The sequence below is a fragment of the Conger conger genome, chromosome 8 (assembly GCF_963514075.1).
Source record: "Conger conger chromosome 8, fConCon1.1, whole genome shotgun sequence".
Taxonomy (NCBI): Eukaryota; Metazoa; Chordata; class Actinopteri; order Anguilliformes; family Congridae; genus Conger; species Conger conger.
In genome coordinates, this window is record NC_083767.1 from 59,782,151 (window position 1) to 59,798,555 (window position 16,405).

General features: G+C 53.0%; 1 protein-coding gene across 1 annotated transcript in view; it reads right to left on the bottom strand.

Moving 5' to 3' along the window:
- Positions 1 to 863: 863 nt before the first annotated feature.
- LOC133135017 (cytochrome P450 26B1) overlaps positions 864 to 16,405 on the bottom strand; it is a 34,660-nt gene continuing 19,118 nt past the window's right edge. Inside the window, exons 3-6 of the mRNA XM_061251748.1 lie at positions 6,854 to 7,129; positions 5,357 to 5,512; positions 1,794 to 2,075; positions 864 to 1,256 (exon numbers count right to left, since the gene is read on the bottom strand). Coding sequence (XP_061107732.1) covers positions 864 to 1,256; positions 1,794 to 2,075; positions 5,357 to 5,512; positions 6,854 to 7,129 — 1,107 coding nt within the window. The remainder of the gene's footprint in view (positions 1,257 to 1,793; positions 2,076 to 5,356; positions 5,513 to 6,853; positions 7,130 to 16,405) is intronic.

Consider the following 16,405-nt stretch of genomic DNA (forward strand, 5'->3'; position numbering starts at 1 on the left):
CGCTTCGCACCGCCTGGGAAGCTTGTGTCCAGACGGCCGTCAGGTACGCAGGTCGTAGCCGACAGACACGTCACCGTGTGACGTCACGGACAATAGAGCACAGGTTGGAGAGATCTTAAGTGAAAGGAATAGGTGATTAATTGTCTCTTATGTGCACGAGAAGGCAAAAGTTTAAACGAGTCCTGCGGAATACCCGACCTGAGTTTACAGACTGCCCTCAGTTTGCTCCCGGCGACTTTGTTCCCCTACTTCCTGTCTGTCCTTCTTTATTTCATCCTTTCTTTCGTTCTTTCTTTTCTTCTTTCTTTCATTCTGTCCATCGCCTTGTCTCGTTCTTACTCTCTCGCTCTCTCTCTCTCTCTCTTTCTGTTTTTCAGTAATCTGTTCGTTCCTTCATCCCCGCGCTCCAGGTCAGGTTAGTGAAAGGGGGGTGGAACTTGTTCCCCCCCCCCCGAAATGATAAATCTCTTTACCCTGTTTTACCCTTCCCCCTCCCCCCCCACCCCACCCTTGCCCCCCACACGTCATTGTGCATTTCTCATAACGTTACTTTTATTTTTATTTTTTATGCTTTTTTTTTTTTTTGTTGTTTTGTTGGGTTTTTTTTAGAAAAAGAATAAAGACTATACATATTTGGCAGTTTCTTTTCTTTTCATCTTCTCTCTCAAGAATGTCCGAAGAACAATAATAATTAATATAATAATACAGACCAAAAAAAAATGTCTTTCAAACTTTTTGTAGAGAGAGGGCGGCAAAAATGGGAAACAGCTCAGCCATCGCTCATCTCCCCCCCCGCCCCGCCCGCTCTCCCCCCCGCCCCGCTCTCTGCCCCCCCCACGGCCCCGCCCCGTCGCCCCGGGCGATCACACGGTCGCTCCCAGCAGCTCGTCGGACTTGGCCATGATCTCGTTCTGGTTGGAGTCCAGGCCGTAGAACTTGACCCTGAGGCCGTCGGCCGGGTGCAGGACGGGCACGGTGGCGATGCGCGGGAACGTCCGGGTGGCCAGCTCGAAGCGGCTGGTGCTGGCCAGCTCGATGGCCAGGATGCGGAGGAACAGGGTGGCCAGCTGCTTGCCCAGGCAGGCCCGCACGCCCCCGCCGAAGGGCAGGTAGTGGAAGCGGCCCTCCTTGTCCTCGCTGCGCTCCTGGCCGAAGCGCTCGGGGTCGAAGGAGCCCACGTCCTTGAACACGGCCGAGGTGTCGTGCGTGTCCCGGATGCTGTACATCACGCTCCAGCCTTTCGGGATCTGCATCCCCTGGAGAACGCGAGAGAGAGAGAGAGAGAGAGAGAGAGGGGAGGAGAGGGAGAGGGGAGGAGAGAGACAGTGTGAGTCTACCAAGTCAACCAAGATAATGAAATAAAGAAATCTTCTTCTTCTGTGAACAATGAAAGGGACCTCACTAGACAGTCCAGATAAACAACTTTTCATAATATCATTACCAAGAGCACACGCTTCTTTTGGATTATCTAGGTCAAGCCTTCGTTGTCGGGTAAAACGGGTCAGGGAGCTTTCACGCTTCGCAGTTTCAGATAGAGGGTTTCATAAAGGACTAAAAAGGGTACATCTATGGTAGGGGTGTCAAACTCCAGTCCTGGAGGGCCGTAGTGCCTGCTGGTTTTCGTGGTTTCCTTTCAATCAGCAGCCAATTAAGGCCTTGAGAAGCAGGTGTGTGGACTCTGCGGCCCTCCAGGACTGGAGTTTGACACCCCTTCTCTACGGAGACGAGCCGTGTGTGGGGTGTAGGAGGAGGCGTGTGTGTTGGTGGTGGGCGGCGGGGGGGCCGTGACTCACGTCCAGCTCGAAGGTCTGCACGGCGGTGCGGTAGCCCCCGGAGACGGGCGTGAACAGCCGCAGCACCTCCTTGATGACGCAGTCCAGGTACTTGAGGCCGCAGATGTTGTCGAGCCGCAGCTCGGCCTCACACAGGCAGCCGTTCTGCAGGATGCCGCGCCCGCGGAGCTCCTCCCGCAGCTTCTCCAGCACCGCAGGGTGCCGCAGCAGCTGCATGATCAGAGACGTGCTGGCGCTCGCCGTGGTGGCGAAGGACGCGAAGATCAGCTCGATCGTCGACTCCTGCCGGAGAGGGGAGGGGAGGGAGGGAGGGAGGGGAGGGGGGAGAGGGGGGAGAGGGGGAGGAGGGTTAGCGCCGCCGAGATCAGGAACGGCTTTCTGGGACTAAGTTACGGTCGTGGTCGTAGTGAGGTTGGAGCACACGCGCCGACCTCTCTTGAAGCCGATCGTTTAAGGGTGGATGCCAGAGGGATCTGACCAATCGTAGGCGGTGGCTGATGGAGACGGGCAACATTGCTCTGCTGTCCCGTAATAACATTACATGTCATTTATCCAGAGCGATGTAGATTGATTAGACAAAGCAGGAGACAATCAATCCTCTCCCCTGGAGCAATGCAGGGTTAAGGGCCTTGCTCAAGGGCCCAACGGCTGTGCAGATCTTATTGTGGCAACACTGGGATTAGAACCACCGACCTTGTGTCCCAGTGACGGACCTTAACCACTACGCTACAGGCCGCCGTGACACACCAGAGGAGGTGTACCGCTAGGAAAATGGGGTCATCCAAGTGAACCGAGCCGCCTGCGACCTCTGACCCCTGATCTGCTGGAGACGAGAGTGCGGGTCGCCATGACGATGATCCATGGTGATCCATGATGCCCACAGTGTCAGAGGGAGTGATTTGGGGAAAAACACTGGATGGAGAAGCCCTACAGGGATGAGGTTTGATCCCCTGTGGTCGCTATTCACGTCAGCATGTCTCTGCCACCGTGGCAGGACAGGACAGGAACAAATTGGGGTTGTTTTGACGGGGTTTCGCTCATACGGGGTGGAGCGTGTGAGTTTAGGGGCCCAGGGACGGGGGGAGGGGGGCAGGAAACAGGTGGGGCTTCCTGACAACTGAGCGATTGGCTCAAATTTGGCCCTCGCACCTCAAATTCTCCACGTTTAGGCACGAGAGAGAGGGAGAGAGAACAAGAGAGGGAAAACACGGAGCAGGCAAAGCCCCAAATCAGTCCCGGGAATTTATCACCAATGGCGTCCACCTGTCAATCAGACTTCTCATTTATTGGACTGGAAACATTGATTTTTTTACATAAGTGTGGGGAGGCAGAACTGAAGCAGCCAGGAGCTCCTCTGGCAGGGCGATGCCTCTCAATGAGGCTGTCTGCGGCCTGATTATGGGAAATGACAGGTTGTTGGGCTGCTTCCCTCTGCCTGGGGCCTATTCCTGCGCTGGACACCCACGGTGCTACCGCTGGGCTGGGGTGGTACGCCTGTCTGGGATCGCTTTTTGTAGCATGACTGGTCAAATGTCTGGACATGAATGTCTCCGCTGTGTTTTGACAGAAAAGAAAAAAAAAACTACCAGGATAACTTCCATGTGTCTAAATTTCTTTCTAGCAGAGTGACCGTTTACTTTGTGGTGGGGGATAGGTTCACAGTCCTTCCATGACCACCCTGGTATGAACCCCTTTGTCTGTACAAAAGTGTCTCACCTGAAATGTGAAACTGAACCATCTGAGCTGTTGTATGCACCTACAGGCATCCACGCATCCGTGTGGGCTGTGCTCGGAGGACAAGGCGTGCGTTCTCCAAATCCAAATCATCACAGCGAGCTAACAGCAAGCGCTGATTGTCTCTGGGATTACAGGAAGATATTCTTGGAAGACGTTCATTTCACTCTGCACGTCTCTCCCTAAATCCCTTCTCATTAACAAGGCCTTAAGGCATTTTTTTGTTTTTTCTGGGTGATACTACTGTGAGGCAGGCCAGTACAGATGGATATGTTGTTTAATCATTCCCTTTCGTGAATTCCAGCATCAGGTAACTACAATAGAGGAAGGAGTGGTCTAGTTCCCTGAACATTAGTGTAAAGCCAAAAGCCCATGTGTACACCATAAACACTGGTCTGGTCTGGATCTGGGCCAAATTGGAAATACTAGACTTCTTTTTTTTCCAATCATAGTCTTCATTATTCGTACGATGAATAAATAGCAAAGTTCAACAAAAACATTTTGTTGAAAATTATTATGGATCGGAGGCGGCATGGACGGTGCAGTGGGTAGCACTGCCGCCTCACAGCAAGGAGGTCCTGGGTTCGAATCCCCGTCGGCCGGGGCCTCTCTGTGTGGAGTTTGCATGTTCTCCCCGTGTCTGCGTGGGTTTCCTCCGGGTACTCCGGTTTCCTCCCACAGTCCAAAGACATGCAGGTTAGGCTGATTGGAGAGTCTAAATTGCCCATAGGTCTGAGTGTGTGAGAGAATGGTGTGTGTGCCCTGAGATGGACTGGCGACCTGTCCAGGATGTATTCCTGCCTTTCGCCCAATGTATGCTGGGATAGGCTCCAGCCCCCCTGCGACTCTGTTCAGGATAAGCGGATTAAGATAATGGATGGATGGATGGATTATTATGGATCTGTATCAGTGGTTTCAAAGTATTGAAAGGGAAAAAAGAAAGTATCCTATGTATTTTACTCAGATCTGCGCTGTGAGCATGAACAGTGTGGAGACATTTAACACCCAACTCAAAGCCGGTACAGTTCTGCGTGGATGAAATTTATTGTTTCAATTTCACACTTTTTCGGATGGTATCTGTGCTTGTGTATACATTGCACATCGGGGGAGGAGCTATGTCATAACTTCAAAACGGGACCTTCCAGAGTGTGTCATCTGGGCTTTCCAAGCTGGGTATCGAAACGAGAACAAAAACCTGTTCGAAAAAAGGGGGACTTTCCCATTTCAGCTGTGTTACTGACTGCGTAAGGCAGCGATATTCAGTCCCGTTTCTGGAGAGCAGCTTTTCACTGTCGCTCAGAAATGAATTGCTTCATTTAAACAGTTTATTCTACCTCAGCTTGGCTCTTGGGTCTGAAGCAGTTGATGGTGATTTGAAGGTGAAAACAAAAACCAGCATGTTCTGTGGGTCTAACCATGGGCACAGCCGTACACAGCTGATCAAAAGCTTTCCAAAATGGTGAACCCACACTGGCTATCTGGGCGACATTAGCTCAGGCGGTAAGAGCTGTCGTCCGGTCAGTCGGAGGGTTGCCGGTTCGATCCCCCTTCCTGGCAGTGTCAAAGTGTCCCTGAGTGAGACACCTAACCCCTAAATGCTCCTGACGAGCTGGTTCGTGCCTTGCATGGCAGCCAATCGCCGTGAGTGTGTGAGTGTGTGTATGAATGGGTGAATGAGAAGCATCAATTGTACAGCGCTTTGGATAAAGGCGCTACATAAATGCCAATCATTTACCCTCTGCATCCCAAGTTTCTCATCATTTCCACAGCCAATCAGCTCAGTTGATAATGGGCACGTGTGTAACGAGCAGCCAATGGCGCGGCCGTACCTTCAGCTCCTGCATGGTGAGCTCGGTGCCGTTCTCTTTGGCGCTCTCCATCAGCACGTCCAGCGCGTCCGCGTACTCCTTCCCCTCGCTGCACAGCGGCTTCTCCCGGATGGCCTTCTCGATGCTCCTCTGCAGACTGTCCCGGGCGCGGATACCCTGCACACAAACCAGGCCAGGGCACGGTCACCTCCACGGTTACTACCACAGCCAATGCTCTGTTACCGCCACGGTTAATGCACTGTCACCGTTATGGCCAATGCTCTGTCACCATTATGGCCAATGCTCTGTTACCATGATGGCCAATGCTCTGTTACCACCACGGTTAATGCCCTGTAACCATGATGGCCAATGCCCTGTAACCATGATGGCCAATGCCCTGTTACCACCACGCCCAATGCTCTGTTACCACCACGGTTAATGCACTGTTACCATTATGGCCAACGCTCTGTTACCATGATGGCCAATGCCCTGTTACCACCACGCCCAATGCTCTGTTACCACCACGGTTAATGCCCTGTCACCATGATGGCCAACGCTCTGTTACCATGATGGCCAATGCCCTGTCACCATGATGGCCAATGCCCTGTCACCATGATGGCCAATGGTCTGTAACCATGATGGCCAATGGTCTGTAACCATGATGGCCAATGCTCTGTAACCATGATGGCCAATGCTCTGTAACCATGATGGCCAATGGTCTGTCACCATGATGGCCAATGCCCTGTCACCATGATAGCCAATGCCCTGTCACCATGATGGCCAATGCCCTGTAACCATGATGGCCAATGCCCTGTCACCATGATGGCCAATGGTCTGTAACCATGATGGCCAATGGTCTGTAACCATGATGGCCAATGGTCTGTCACCATGATGGCCAGTGCCTTGTCACCATCATTCATCCATAACATGGCTTCTCACCATCTGACATCCACAATATACCTCACTGGCATCTAATAGACTATCACTGTTTTCCTTCCTGTGCCAGCTTCACAGACACAGATTAAGCATAGTCCTAGATTAAATTACAAAGAAATTCCACTACATTAAAAGAAAACAGTGGTTGAACACAGATCACTGTTGAATACAGAGTACCATTTCACAGCTAATAATGTAAAACCAATGTTTATTTCTCTAATAAACCATGGATGCGGGGTGATTTCATTTTCCAAAAAAGAATATTTTACATCTTGCAGCCAGGGGAAATCCTGACACATTGGACTACTGGAATGGGCAGCCCCTGGTCCAAATATAAATACTGGGATAAATCTAAATGAAATGTATAAATATATTAACCACACTCTACCACATAAACACAGATCATTACTGCATTTGCATATTGCAAATTTCTTTCAACAATATATTGCTGTGATATATATTTATCCTTATATTTCCTGTATATATTTACAATACAGGGAAGGATAGTTTTGAAGCAAACTGCATTTTGTAACGGGATGGGACGGCGGTCGGGGGCCGGGGGGCGGGGGGCTGCTGGCTCACCTTCCTGTAGCCGGAGAAGGGCAGGTCTATGGGCAGGGAGAAGAGGTTGTCCACGAACACCTGGAAGGTGTTGAAGAGGTGGCGGATCTCGTCGTCGGACACGCGGAAGCCCAGGAGCACGCGGAGCGCCATGTGGAAGGACAGCCGCTGGGACTCCCGGTAAACGTTCACGGGCTCCGCGTCACTGCTCCACACCCGCAGCGTCTCCTGGATCACCCGCTGGATCTGCGGCAGGTAGCTCTCCAGGGCCTCGTGGCTGAACACCTTGGCAAACACCTGCCGGGAGAGAGAGAGAGAGAGAGAGAGAGAGAGAGAGAGAGAGAGAGAGAGAGAGAGAGAGAGAGAGACTGTTTAGTCACTGAGTTCTCCCTCAGGACCCCTTAAATCCTCTCCCCGTTCCCCCAACTGCAAACCCCATGCATTCCATTGCGGCCCATCTGCTGTCAAAGTTTTTTTAGTTTATCCAGTCTGTGTTGGACAAAATATGAATATCAATAACGTCACGCTCCTGTCTATCAGGCAGACCAGCAGCTAGTAGAGCGAGATTCAGTCCACAGCAATCCTACAGGCATTACCCTGACAAAACTAGTACTAGTATTAACTACACCCTACTAAAATAATTACTCACTCCCTTTTAATTACAATTCCGAGAACCAATATGATGCGACTCACAGAAATACAACAAGAGTTATAACAGGGTACAGGCCAGTGTCTCTGTAATACATTTTACTTTCATTTAGGCATTTGGGACACGATCGTATCCACGGAAACGCACACGACGGCTCACATGACTTTGCAATAATAAGCACACCCTTCCGTACGCGCTGTGGAAGTGTGACGGAGTGATTCAGGTCGAGCGAGCGCCTAGGCCTGCGGGCAGCGCCCCGTGCAGGGAACGCCGCGCACAGCGTCGGAGCGGCGAGCCCAGTCTAACCGCCACGTGACGCTGCCACCCGTGAGAAGCCCCGGGCGAGCGGGGGGGGGGGGGGGGGGGGAACTCGGTTTGGGTTGGAGCTGCCGCGGAGCTCCTTAAGATGTTTGAGGTCGGAGAGGAGACTTGCTCTTGGCTCTCCGTCGCTCTCCCTGTCTCTCTCAGACAGACCGACAGACGGGCGCGCTTATACACACACGCGCACGCACGCACAGACACACACACACACAGACGCAATTCTAATAGCTGTGGATATTCACATATTACCATAGTGATTGCTGTAACAAAAAGCTCTTGTGTGTGGCACTTTGGACAGCTGCAGAAAGCTATAATCCAAAGCTCAAAGTCAATGAAAGCGATGTCTGACACTAATCCTGCCTTCGTGGGCTGTTTTCTTGTACAGAGTTCTCCTCGACCATGGATTGTGACAGATATAATGTGTGAGTCCTGAGAAATGTGGCTCTTGGCTCATCTCTCCGGGCGGGTGGGTGTGTGCTCTCCGCAGCACGTAGGGCCCTTCCGAGTTCACTCCGTGCTTCGTAGCACGTTAGCAACCCTTCACATCGGGAAACCTGTGCATGCCCTGCTCTGGCTGTACCTAGGGTTGCCACTCGTCCTGGATTTTCCGGGACTGTCTCCGGGATATTTGTTGTCTGTCCTGGAAAAAATTATGAAACGAAATGTCCCGGAATCTAAGTATTTTCAAGTGTCGCATACATTAGTATTGCTAAATGTAGACAGCGTATCCAGTGTTTGTTCCTAAATTTAATGTAACAAATGGTACAGAGACCTTCACTTCATTTTTTTAATGAAAGAGGAATTGGCACCAAGCACAAGGTAGTTGCGCACCACATTCCTTCAGGCTCACGCACCCTCGAGAGCGATTGACAGTCCTGCTTACTCAGTTTGCCAGCTTCGCATGTGTCCAGGATTTTTACAGGACTGAGGTGGCAACCCTGTACCTCTCCAGGCATCTCTGGTAAGAGTAAAACCCTGCTTTTCATTTGGTACTTTTATGTAACAGGTAAAGCAAAAGCACAGGTGACAGGATTCCCCTGTCCTAAATGAGCCGGTAGACAGGTAAATGAGAGAGAGGGATTTCACTCATCTGGTTTACCAGCAGGAATGATGCCAGTGGGGTTGGAGGTGGCACTGGAGGTGTTAAACTCGAAGTTTGCAGTGCCAGGGTAACAGGTGAGACCCCAACAGTCAAACATAAGCTGAATGAGGCCTGGATTCGATCAACGTTTGTCCTTAACTTAAACTTACAAGTAAACACAAGTTTTACAAGTTTCTGCACAAACTCAGCTCGCTGAGTCAGGTTTTCTGATCTCCGAACTGGCCAAACTGCAACGGCGCCGAGAAAAAAAAATAAGACTCTTGCTTTCGTTGTCCGTCAAATTTATGGACAAATGTGGAATCCCAGGAAATGGGAATGGACTCAGGTTAGGTTTATTTTATTTATCTGTATTTAGTTTTTTCAGATGGATCCCACTGAAATCACAAATCTCGTATGAAGGAAGCTCTGTCCAGCACTGGGGCCGAACCCCCCTCCCCCCTCAGGACAATTCCCAATTACACCTGGCACCCCCGCCCGCCTCTTCCACACACCCCAACACGTCGTCCACCGCCCCCTGTCCCCCACGCACCTCAACACCGCCCCCTGTCCTCCACGCACCTCAACACCGCCCCAACACGTGGTCCACCGCCCCCTGTCCCCCACACACCTCAACACCGCCCCCTGTCCCCCACGCACCTCAACACCGCCCCCTGTCCTCCACGCACCTCAACACCGCCCCAACACGTGGTCCACCGCCCCCTGTCCTCCACGCACCTCAACACCGCCCCAACACGTGGTCCACCGCCCCCTGTCCTCCACGCACCTCAACACCGCCCCAACACGTGGTCCACCGCCCCCCGTCCTCCACGCATGACAGGCGGCCCCAGTCGCTCCTGATTTACCGAGAGAGCGTGGAGAAGCCATGAAGCTGTTATCCCACTGCAGTCCCCCTGATTTACCGCAGCACTTCTTACGCTGTGTTCCTCTCGTTTTTACCCAGAGTTTTTCAATGGAAAATTCATTTTTCTCTCCTCTGTCCTCTCCCTCTCTCATTCCAGCGAGTGGGAGAGTTTCCCTCTTTGTCAGCTCTCGGAGGGAAAGGTAAGATTTTCCTGGCGGCCGTGGTGCATTTCTAATGCGCCTCACTTGCGAGGGTTTGTTTGGTGAAATAACATCCATGTTCCCCTTAAAAACTCCAGCGCCGAAGACTAACAATAGCACTTTTTATACACCGTCCCAGTGCCATCTGACCCCGAATACCTCGACTCCACTGAGCTCTTCCAGAGTCGTAAAGGCACGGTGACAGACACGCATCCTCCTCCCCTTCCGCTCCACACGCTATTCCTCTCCTCCTGCCATCCCTCTATCTCCGCCTGCCTCCCTTTCCCTCTCTCCTCCTTTTCCCCACACCATTCTTGCGGTATCATCAAAACACCGCTTCAATCTATACATTCCTCTCTCATCCTAGCACACTTTTCTCTCCCCCTAGCTCCCCCTCTATCTCTCTCTCCTTCTCTCTCCCTCTCTCTCCTTCTCCCTCTCCCTCTCTCCCTCCCTCTCCTTCCTCTCTCTCCCTCTCTCTCTCTGCCTCTCTCTCCCTCTCTCTCTCCCACCCTCTATCTCTCTCTCTCCCTCTCTCTCTTTCCTTCTCCCTCTCTCTCCCCCTCCCTCCCTCTCTCTTCCTCTCTCTCCCCCTCTCTCCCCCTCCCTCTCTCCCCCTCCCTCCCTCCCTCTCTCCCTCTCTCCCCCTCCCTCTCTCCCCCTCTCTCCCTCCCTCTCTCCCTCTCTCCCCCTCCCTCTCTCCCTCCCTCTCTCCCTCTCTCCCTCTCCCTCTCCCCCTCCCTCCCTCCCTCCCTCTCTCCCTCTCTCCCCCTCCCTCTCTCCCTCTCCCCCTCTCTCCCCCCCTCCCTCCCTCCCTCCCTCTCCCTCTCTCCCTCTCTCCCTCTCTCCCTCCCTCCCTCCCTCTCTCTCTCCCTCCCTCTCTCCCTCTCTCCCCCTCCCTCCCTCCCTCTCTCTCTCCCTCTCTCCCCCTCCCTCCCTCCCTCTCTCTCTCCCTCCCTCTCTCTCTCCCTCCCTCTCTCCCTCTCTCCCTCTCTCCCTCTCCCTCTCTGTCATACTCAGGAGAGTGACAGTATGAATGAACAGAGCTGCAGTGAGCGCTGGGTTGCCATGGCAGCGGGGGAGCAGAGATCAGGGTTGCCGTGGCAGCGGGGGAGCAGAGATCAGGGTTGCCGTGGCAGCGGGGGAGCAGAGATCAGGGTTGCCGTGGCAGCGGGGGAGCAGAGATCAGGGTTGCCGTGGCAGCGGGGGAGCAGAGATCAGGGTTGCCGTGGCAGCGGGGGAGCAGAGATCACAGACGGGGTCAGGAGGTTAAGCGTGGAGCAACCGGTGCCACTGCCAGCGCCGTTTATCAGGAGGCCCACGCCCTCCTGGCCATCCCGACGTCCCGTCCCCCTCTCCCCCTCTCCCCCTAGCCCCTGTCAGGAGACTGGACAAAGCACTGCGTTGAGAACACTGCTCAAGGTGCCCAAACCAAATAGTTTCAGCTCTTCTAACCTCAATGGCGAGTGGGAGAAGCTGACGCACTAACCACCAGGTTGAACCCCTGCACTCCGCCAGTGGAACGGTCAAGCCCAGCTCCCAGGCAGCCAGGCCTCTTCTCCGGTCATTTACCAGGATGTGAGAACGTAATTGTGCCTCTGTGCTGCTGAACGTAAGTGTGCGGGGTCTGTTTATGTTTATGACCGGTGACATCACTAACCTTTAATCATTCATTTCATTCATTAAACAACATGGAAACAGACCACCATGTGTTCCAGGTGTGGAGAACTAATTGCATGTCATAATGTCATATAAGCTTGCAAATTATGCATGTCACGTAATGAATGTCAAAGAACAATGAGTCAATTGTTTAAATAGGGTAAATTGATAGTTTTGTCATACGCTACTAACCACCAAGGCCTGCCAAACTCCATCGCTATGATAGTGCAGCATCTGTCTCTTAAACTTCAGGTTGCCGTGACCGACAGCTAAAATGATCTCACGTTCATGGTACACCTGCAGGTCGTGCCTGCTTTCTGGCGTTGTGCATCGGGCGTTCTGGCGTTTTCCTCCGCGGGCAGGGAATCAATCCTGGCTTTCCCCCCCCGACGGCTAGCTGCTGTTTGGCATTAGCGCGCGGTTCAATTTGATGTATTTTGTCTCGCGCCTTTTTTACGGAGAACTGCCACAAAGACACTTTACGGAGAAACAGAAGGAAAGTTGGGCTGAACCCAGGCCTGAACCCTCGAAAAGCAAAAGCGAGCAGGTGAGGTAAAAAAAAACACCCAGACGGAGCCTCGGGCCTCTCTCAGGTGAACAGACGGGGATCGTTTAGCAGTCGGCACAGGGGCAGAAGACGTGGAAGGCTTCTCTCCCACTCCCGAAAGCGGGGGGGCGGGGGGGGGGGTTTACAGCAGTGAAAAAGTGAAAATATTCAGATACAGTCAAACGGTTTTCCTTTTCTATTTCTCTCCGTGTGTTCATGTTTCCCTCTCAGAGTACCTATCCTCATGCTTCATACACGCCGTGGCCCGGTGGACACTGAACATACAGAACTGCAGAATTCGCAGAGAGAGCTTTGTCTGTCGTATTGGAACCTTTGAAATACTCTCGAAAAGTTAAAAACCCTTAAAAGTCTTTCTGGTCTTTTTCGGTTGGCTCGATTTCACCGGCCAAGATCAATCGAGCACGGAAACGCCATTCGAATCCAAAAAACAATTACAATCACGCTGCCTGTGAGAACGTGGGCCTGTTCGGCACACTCCAGGCCGGGTCATGAGCACCCAACAGTCATCCTGACAGTACAGCTCGAATGCAGCCATTCCATTCATTTACGTACCGTCATTTTTTCTGCGTATTATGCAATCGGCCTTTTCCAAATTAAGCAGTGCCAGCCGGCAGCAGATGGCCCCTCCACTCTGAGTCAGCCTCTGCTCGAAGGACTCACTGTCACCCTTGGCTTGCGATCCGGAGTCCATTCCTGGATCTCTGTTAAAAAGCCTGCCTCGTGACAATGCCCTTGCGGTACACAAATAACACGGAGTGAGCCGACCGGAATACGGAAAGGACACCTCTCGCGCGCCTCCGTGCCTGTGAGTGGGAGTCCGCACGTCGCGTTAGAGGAAACATACATGTCCCTGCTGTCCTCTCTGTGGTCTGTAACCTCTGCGTGTTTTGGCAGCGCCTCCTACTGCAGGTACTGAGCGGTGCAGCAGAGGGTAGCCGCGAGCGAGGCGGCTCCGGCCCTCCAGCCAGGAGATTCCAGTAAGCGCTCCCAAAAAAAAAACGAGAAAATCTCAAAATGCTTTTCGGGCTTTATTACAAAACGTGACTTTTTGATATCCGTCCACTCCCCCAGCAAATCATTCCCATGTGTCCTCCACGATACTGAACTCAGCTGCTGGTTTGACCGGCGTGTAACACTTCTTTATTCTTTCATCTCTTCCATTTTTTTTTTAAACTGTTCTCCTTCTCTGTCTCCTCCCTCCCCCCCTCCCTCCCTTCATCCCACCCTCTCCCCCTCCCTCTCTACCTCCTTTTAACCCTCTACTGAAACACAATCCCCCATTCATCATTTTGCTGAAACAATAATCAGCACGTCGCAGGATAAAAACGCCCTCTGCTGGCCGCTGAGGTGACTGCAGGTGCTGTTCCCCTCACTGGTGCAGTCCCTACCACTGATCCTCACGCCCAGTGACCATAAACTCTCTCTCTTCCCTGCCCCCACAGAGCTGGTATTCAATCAACGCTTTAAGAGACTTTTATATTATGTGTGTGAGTGTCTGTGTGTGTGTGTGTGTGTGTGTGTGTGTGCCAGCAGTCTAGTATTCCATCTCATCTGCCTGCTGCACACACACACACGCCCCCTCTTATGACACACACTTTCCAGTTTGCACACCCACCACAGACGTTACACAGCCACGCTGTGTCGGCGACACTAAGTCAGCCTTAGCGAGGGTGACCACGTCGCGCACGACTGCACAGAAGACCAAGAGGAAGAGGAGGAGGAGGAGGAGGAGGAGGAAGGCTGGCTAATCTCTACGATGTGCCGTCCGATCGGTTGAAAAGCAAGTGGCTTCTGGAAACCAGCCCTCGCGGTTCAGCAGCCAATCAGGATAGACCCTCTACGCCAGGAGCCCAATGGCCCCAGGGGGAGGGGGGGGGGGGGGGGGGGCAGAAGAGAGGCACAGCAGGTAAGCAGGAGGCACTGGGGGCCCCCAGTCCGTCCACTGGGGGCCCTGAACTCCAGGAGCCCCGGGCGGCTCTCCTGAATGGGGTCCAGTGTTTGAACCTGCTGAAACGCATCACTGTGAGTTTCACGACCTCTGCCTTTTGAGCCATTAACCAGAGGAAACTGGAATATGACAGAATACCGTAGGGGGGGTCCGCAGAGCCTTGGAGGAGCCGCTCGTATGGAACGTAGTCGGAGAGAAATTGTTGAGATTTTGGCAGTATCATATTCTCCAGCGTTTTTTCTTTTTTCTTTTTTTCTTCTTTTTTTTCACAGGGCCCGTCTGGCAAATCAGTTTCAGTTTGACTTACAGCTCTGCCCTTCCATCCATCTATTCCCTCCTCTCCCTCTCCCTCTCACTCTCTCTTTTTCTATTTCTCTCTCAAGAATAAGAGTGGGACGTTTAGGAGTCAAAATAAAAACGGGCAGTGGAGAGGCGAAGAGAGGAAGAGGACGGTAGAGGCGAAGGAGACAGGGTATTTCTGGTGGGGGGGCGGTGAGCTAGATGGAGTAACACAAGGTTTAACGCCGGGGTCAGCAAGTTAAGCTGCCCACGGGTCCCAGGTGCCAGGCCTAGGCCAGCCCCAGGGCAGATTAGCTCGGCTGGGACTGTGGGACGTTCGTCACCGTTGTGTCACCGGCGCCGATGCCAGCGTTGTTAGAACTCCGGGACCCAGCACCGTGCGGACAGACCTGTTCCTTAATCCGCCCGAGGTATGCCCCGGATCGGTCAAAGTTCACGGCCCGGCTCTGGAAGAGCCACCGCCGCCGCCGCAGATATCACCACAACGCCGCGTCGAGGCCAAGAGCGCCCGTCCACTGACACCCGTCTATCGTAACAGCGCCCCGTGTCTCCATGCTATACTCACAGGGCTGGGGGTTCGGGGGGGGTTCAGGGGCGGGGGGGGGGGGGGGGGGAACAGATGCCAGAACCCCACTCCCGCACTCACTCCGGGGCGAGGGTCTGGGGGGAAGCAGAAAGCAGAAAGAGCTCTCTTTGTTAGCCGAATGCTCGCTGGCTAATTACAGGTCATTAGGGGCTTGTGTTGGGGGGGCTCTCAGAGCAGGAGGATTAGCCTGCTGATTACGGCCCGTTGACCTCTCAGTGCTACAGCGCGGGGCTGAGCCGGGACAATGGCGGGGAGGAGGAAAGGTATGCACCATACCCCCCCCCCCTCCCGCACCCCCCCCAAACCTGGATAATGAAAAGAGCCTGTCCCGACCGCTCCTCCAACAATCTCCTCTAATGGCTCGATGAGACATCGACCCGCCAGGGTCTGTATCAGGCCGATCTGAGAGGCCACGGCGAGTGACGTCACAACCTGCCCCTTTGTTTCGTTACGCCCCGCCCCGCTCCCCCCCCTTCCCCCCGGGACTTGGGCAGAGGAGGTGCATTTCTCTCACAGTTGGCACAGCGCCTCCCCATCGGAGGAGTCTGAGGTTCAGGGCCAGGCGTGATTGGCAGGATCACGCTCGTGGCTGCGCCCAGGGGTCCAGGGGACTGACGTTCCCCCCCAGAAGCTCACACACTCAGGTGGTTACCGGAGGTTTGCAGCTTACTAAGCCTCTGGTTCATTCTCCTGTCCATTCCTTGCTGTTTAGGCACCCATCGTGCACGCTCTGGTGCCAAAAAGCCCTATCGTCTAACATGGAGACCTCCATCAATTGGCTTTGATGGAACCGGTCAGCAGAAAACTAGCAGTTCTCATATTTCTCATTGGCTAAACCATAGGTGTCAAACTCCAGTCCTGGAGGGCCACAGTGTCTGCTGTTTTTTGTTATTACGATTACTATAAGACATTGATTGGCTAAATAATCCACACACATTGTTGCCAGGGCCATAATTGGCTAGTGATTGAAAGAAAGCTACAAATACCAGCAGACACTGTGGCCCTCCAGGACTGGAGTTTGACACCCCTGGGCTACACGCCTGTACGTCTGCTTCCCCTTCACTCAGGCAGGGCAGCCCAAGCTGAGATCCGGGGCCTGTTAGGTTCTGCTTCTGCCTGACCTAAATCGCTCAATCTCCCATTTCCCTTCCTGACAGAGGTACCACAGCCCAAACAGATGCATGGGCAGTGTTTTTCTTTAATTGGTCAAGATCAGTGTCAGACTAGGCTGATGATGAAGATGCCAAAAAAATCTTGTCATGTAGGTGTACCGGTAAGGGTACAGGTAAGGAGTATGTGGACAAGTAAGGGATGCAGTAAAGGTAAAGGTAATTGTACAGGAAAGTATAAACTGCAGGTAATGAGATACAGGTAAGGATAGATATAGGTAGGTGTATTG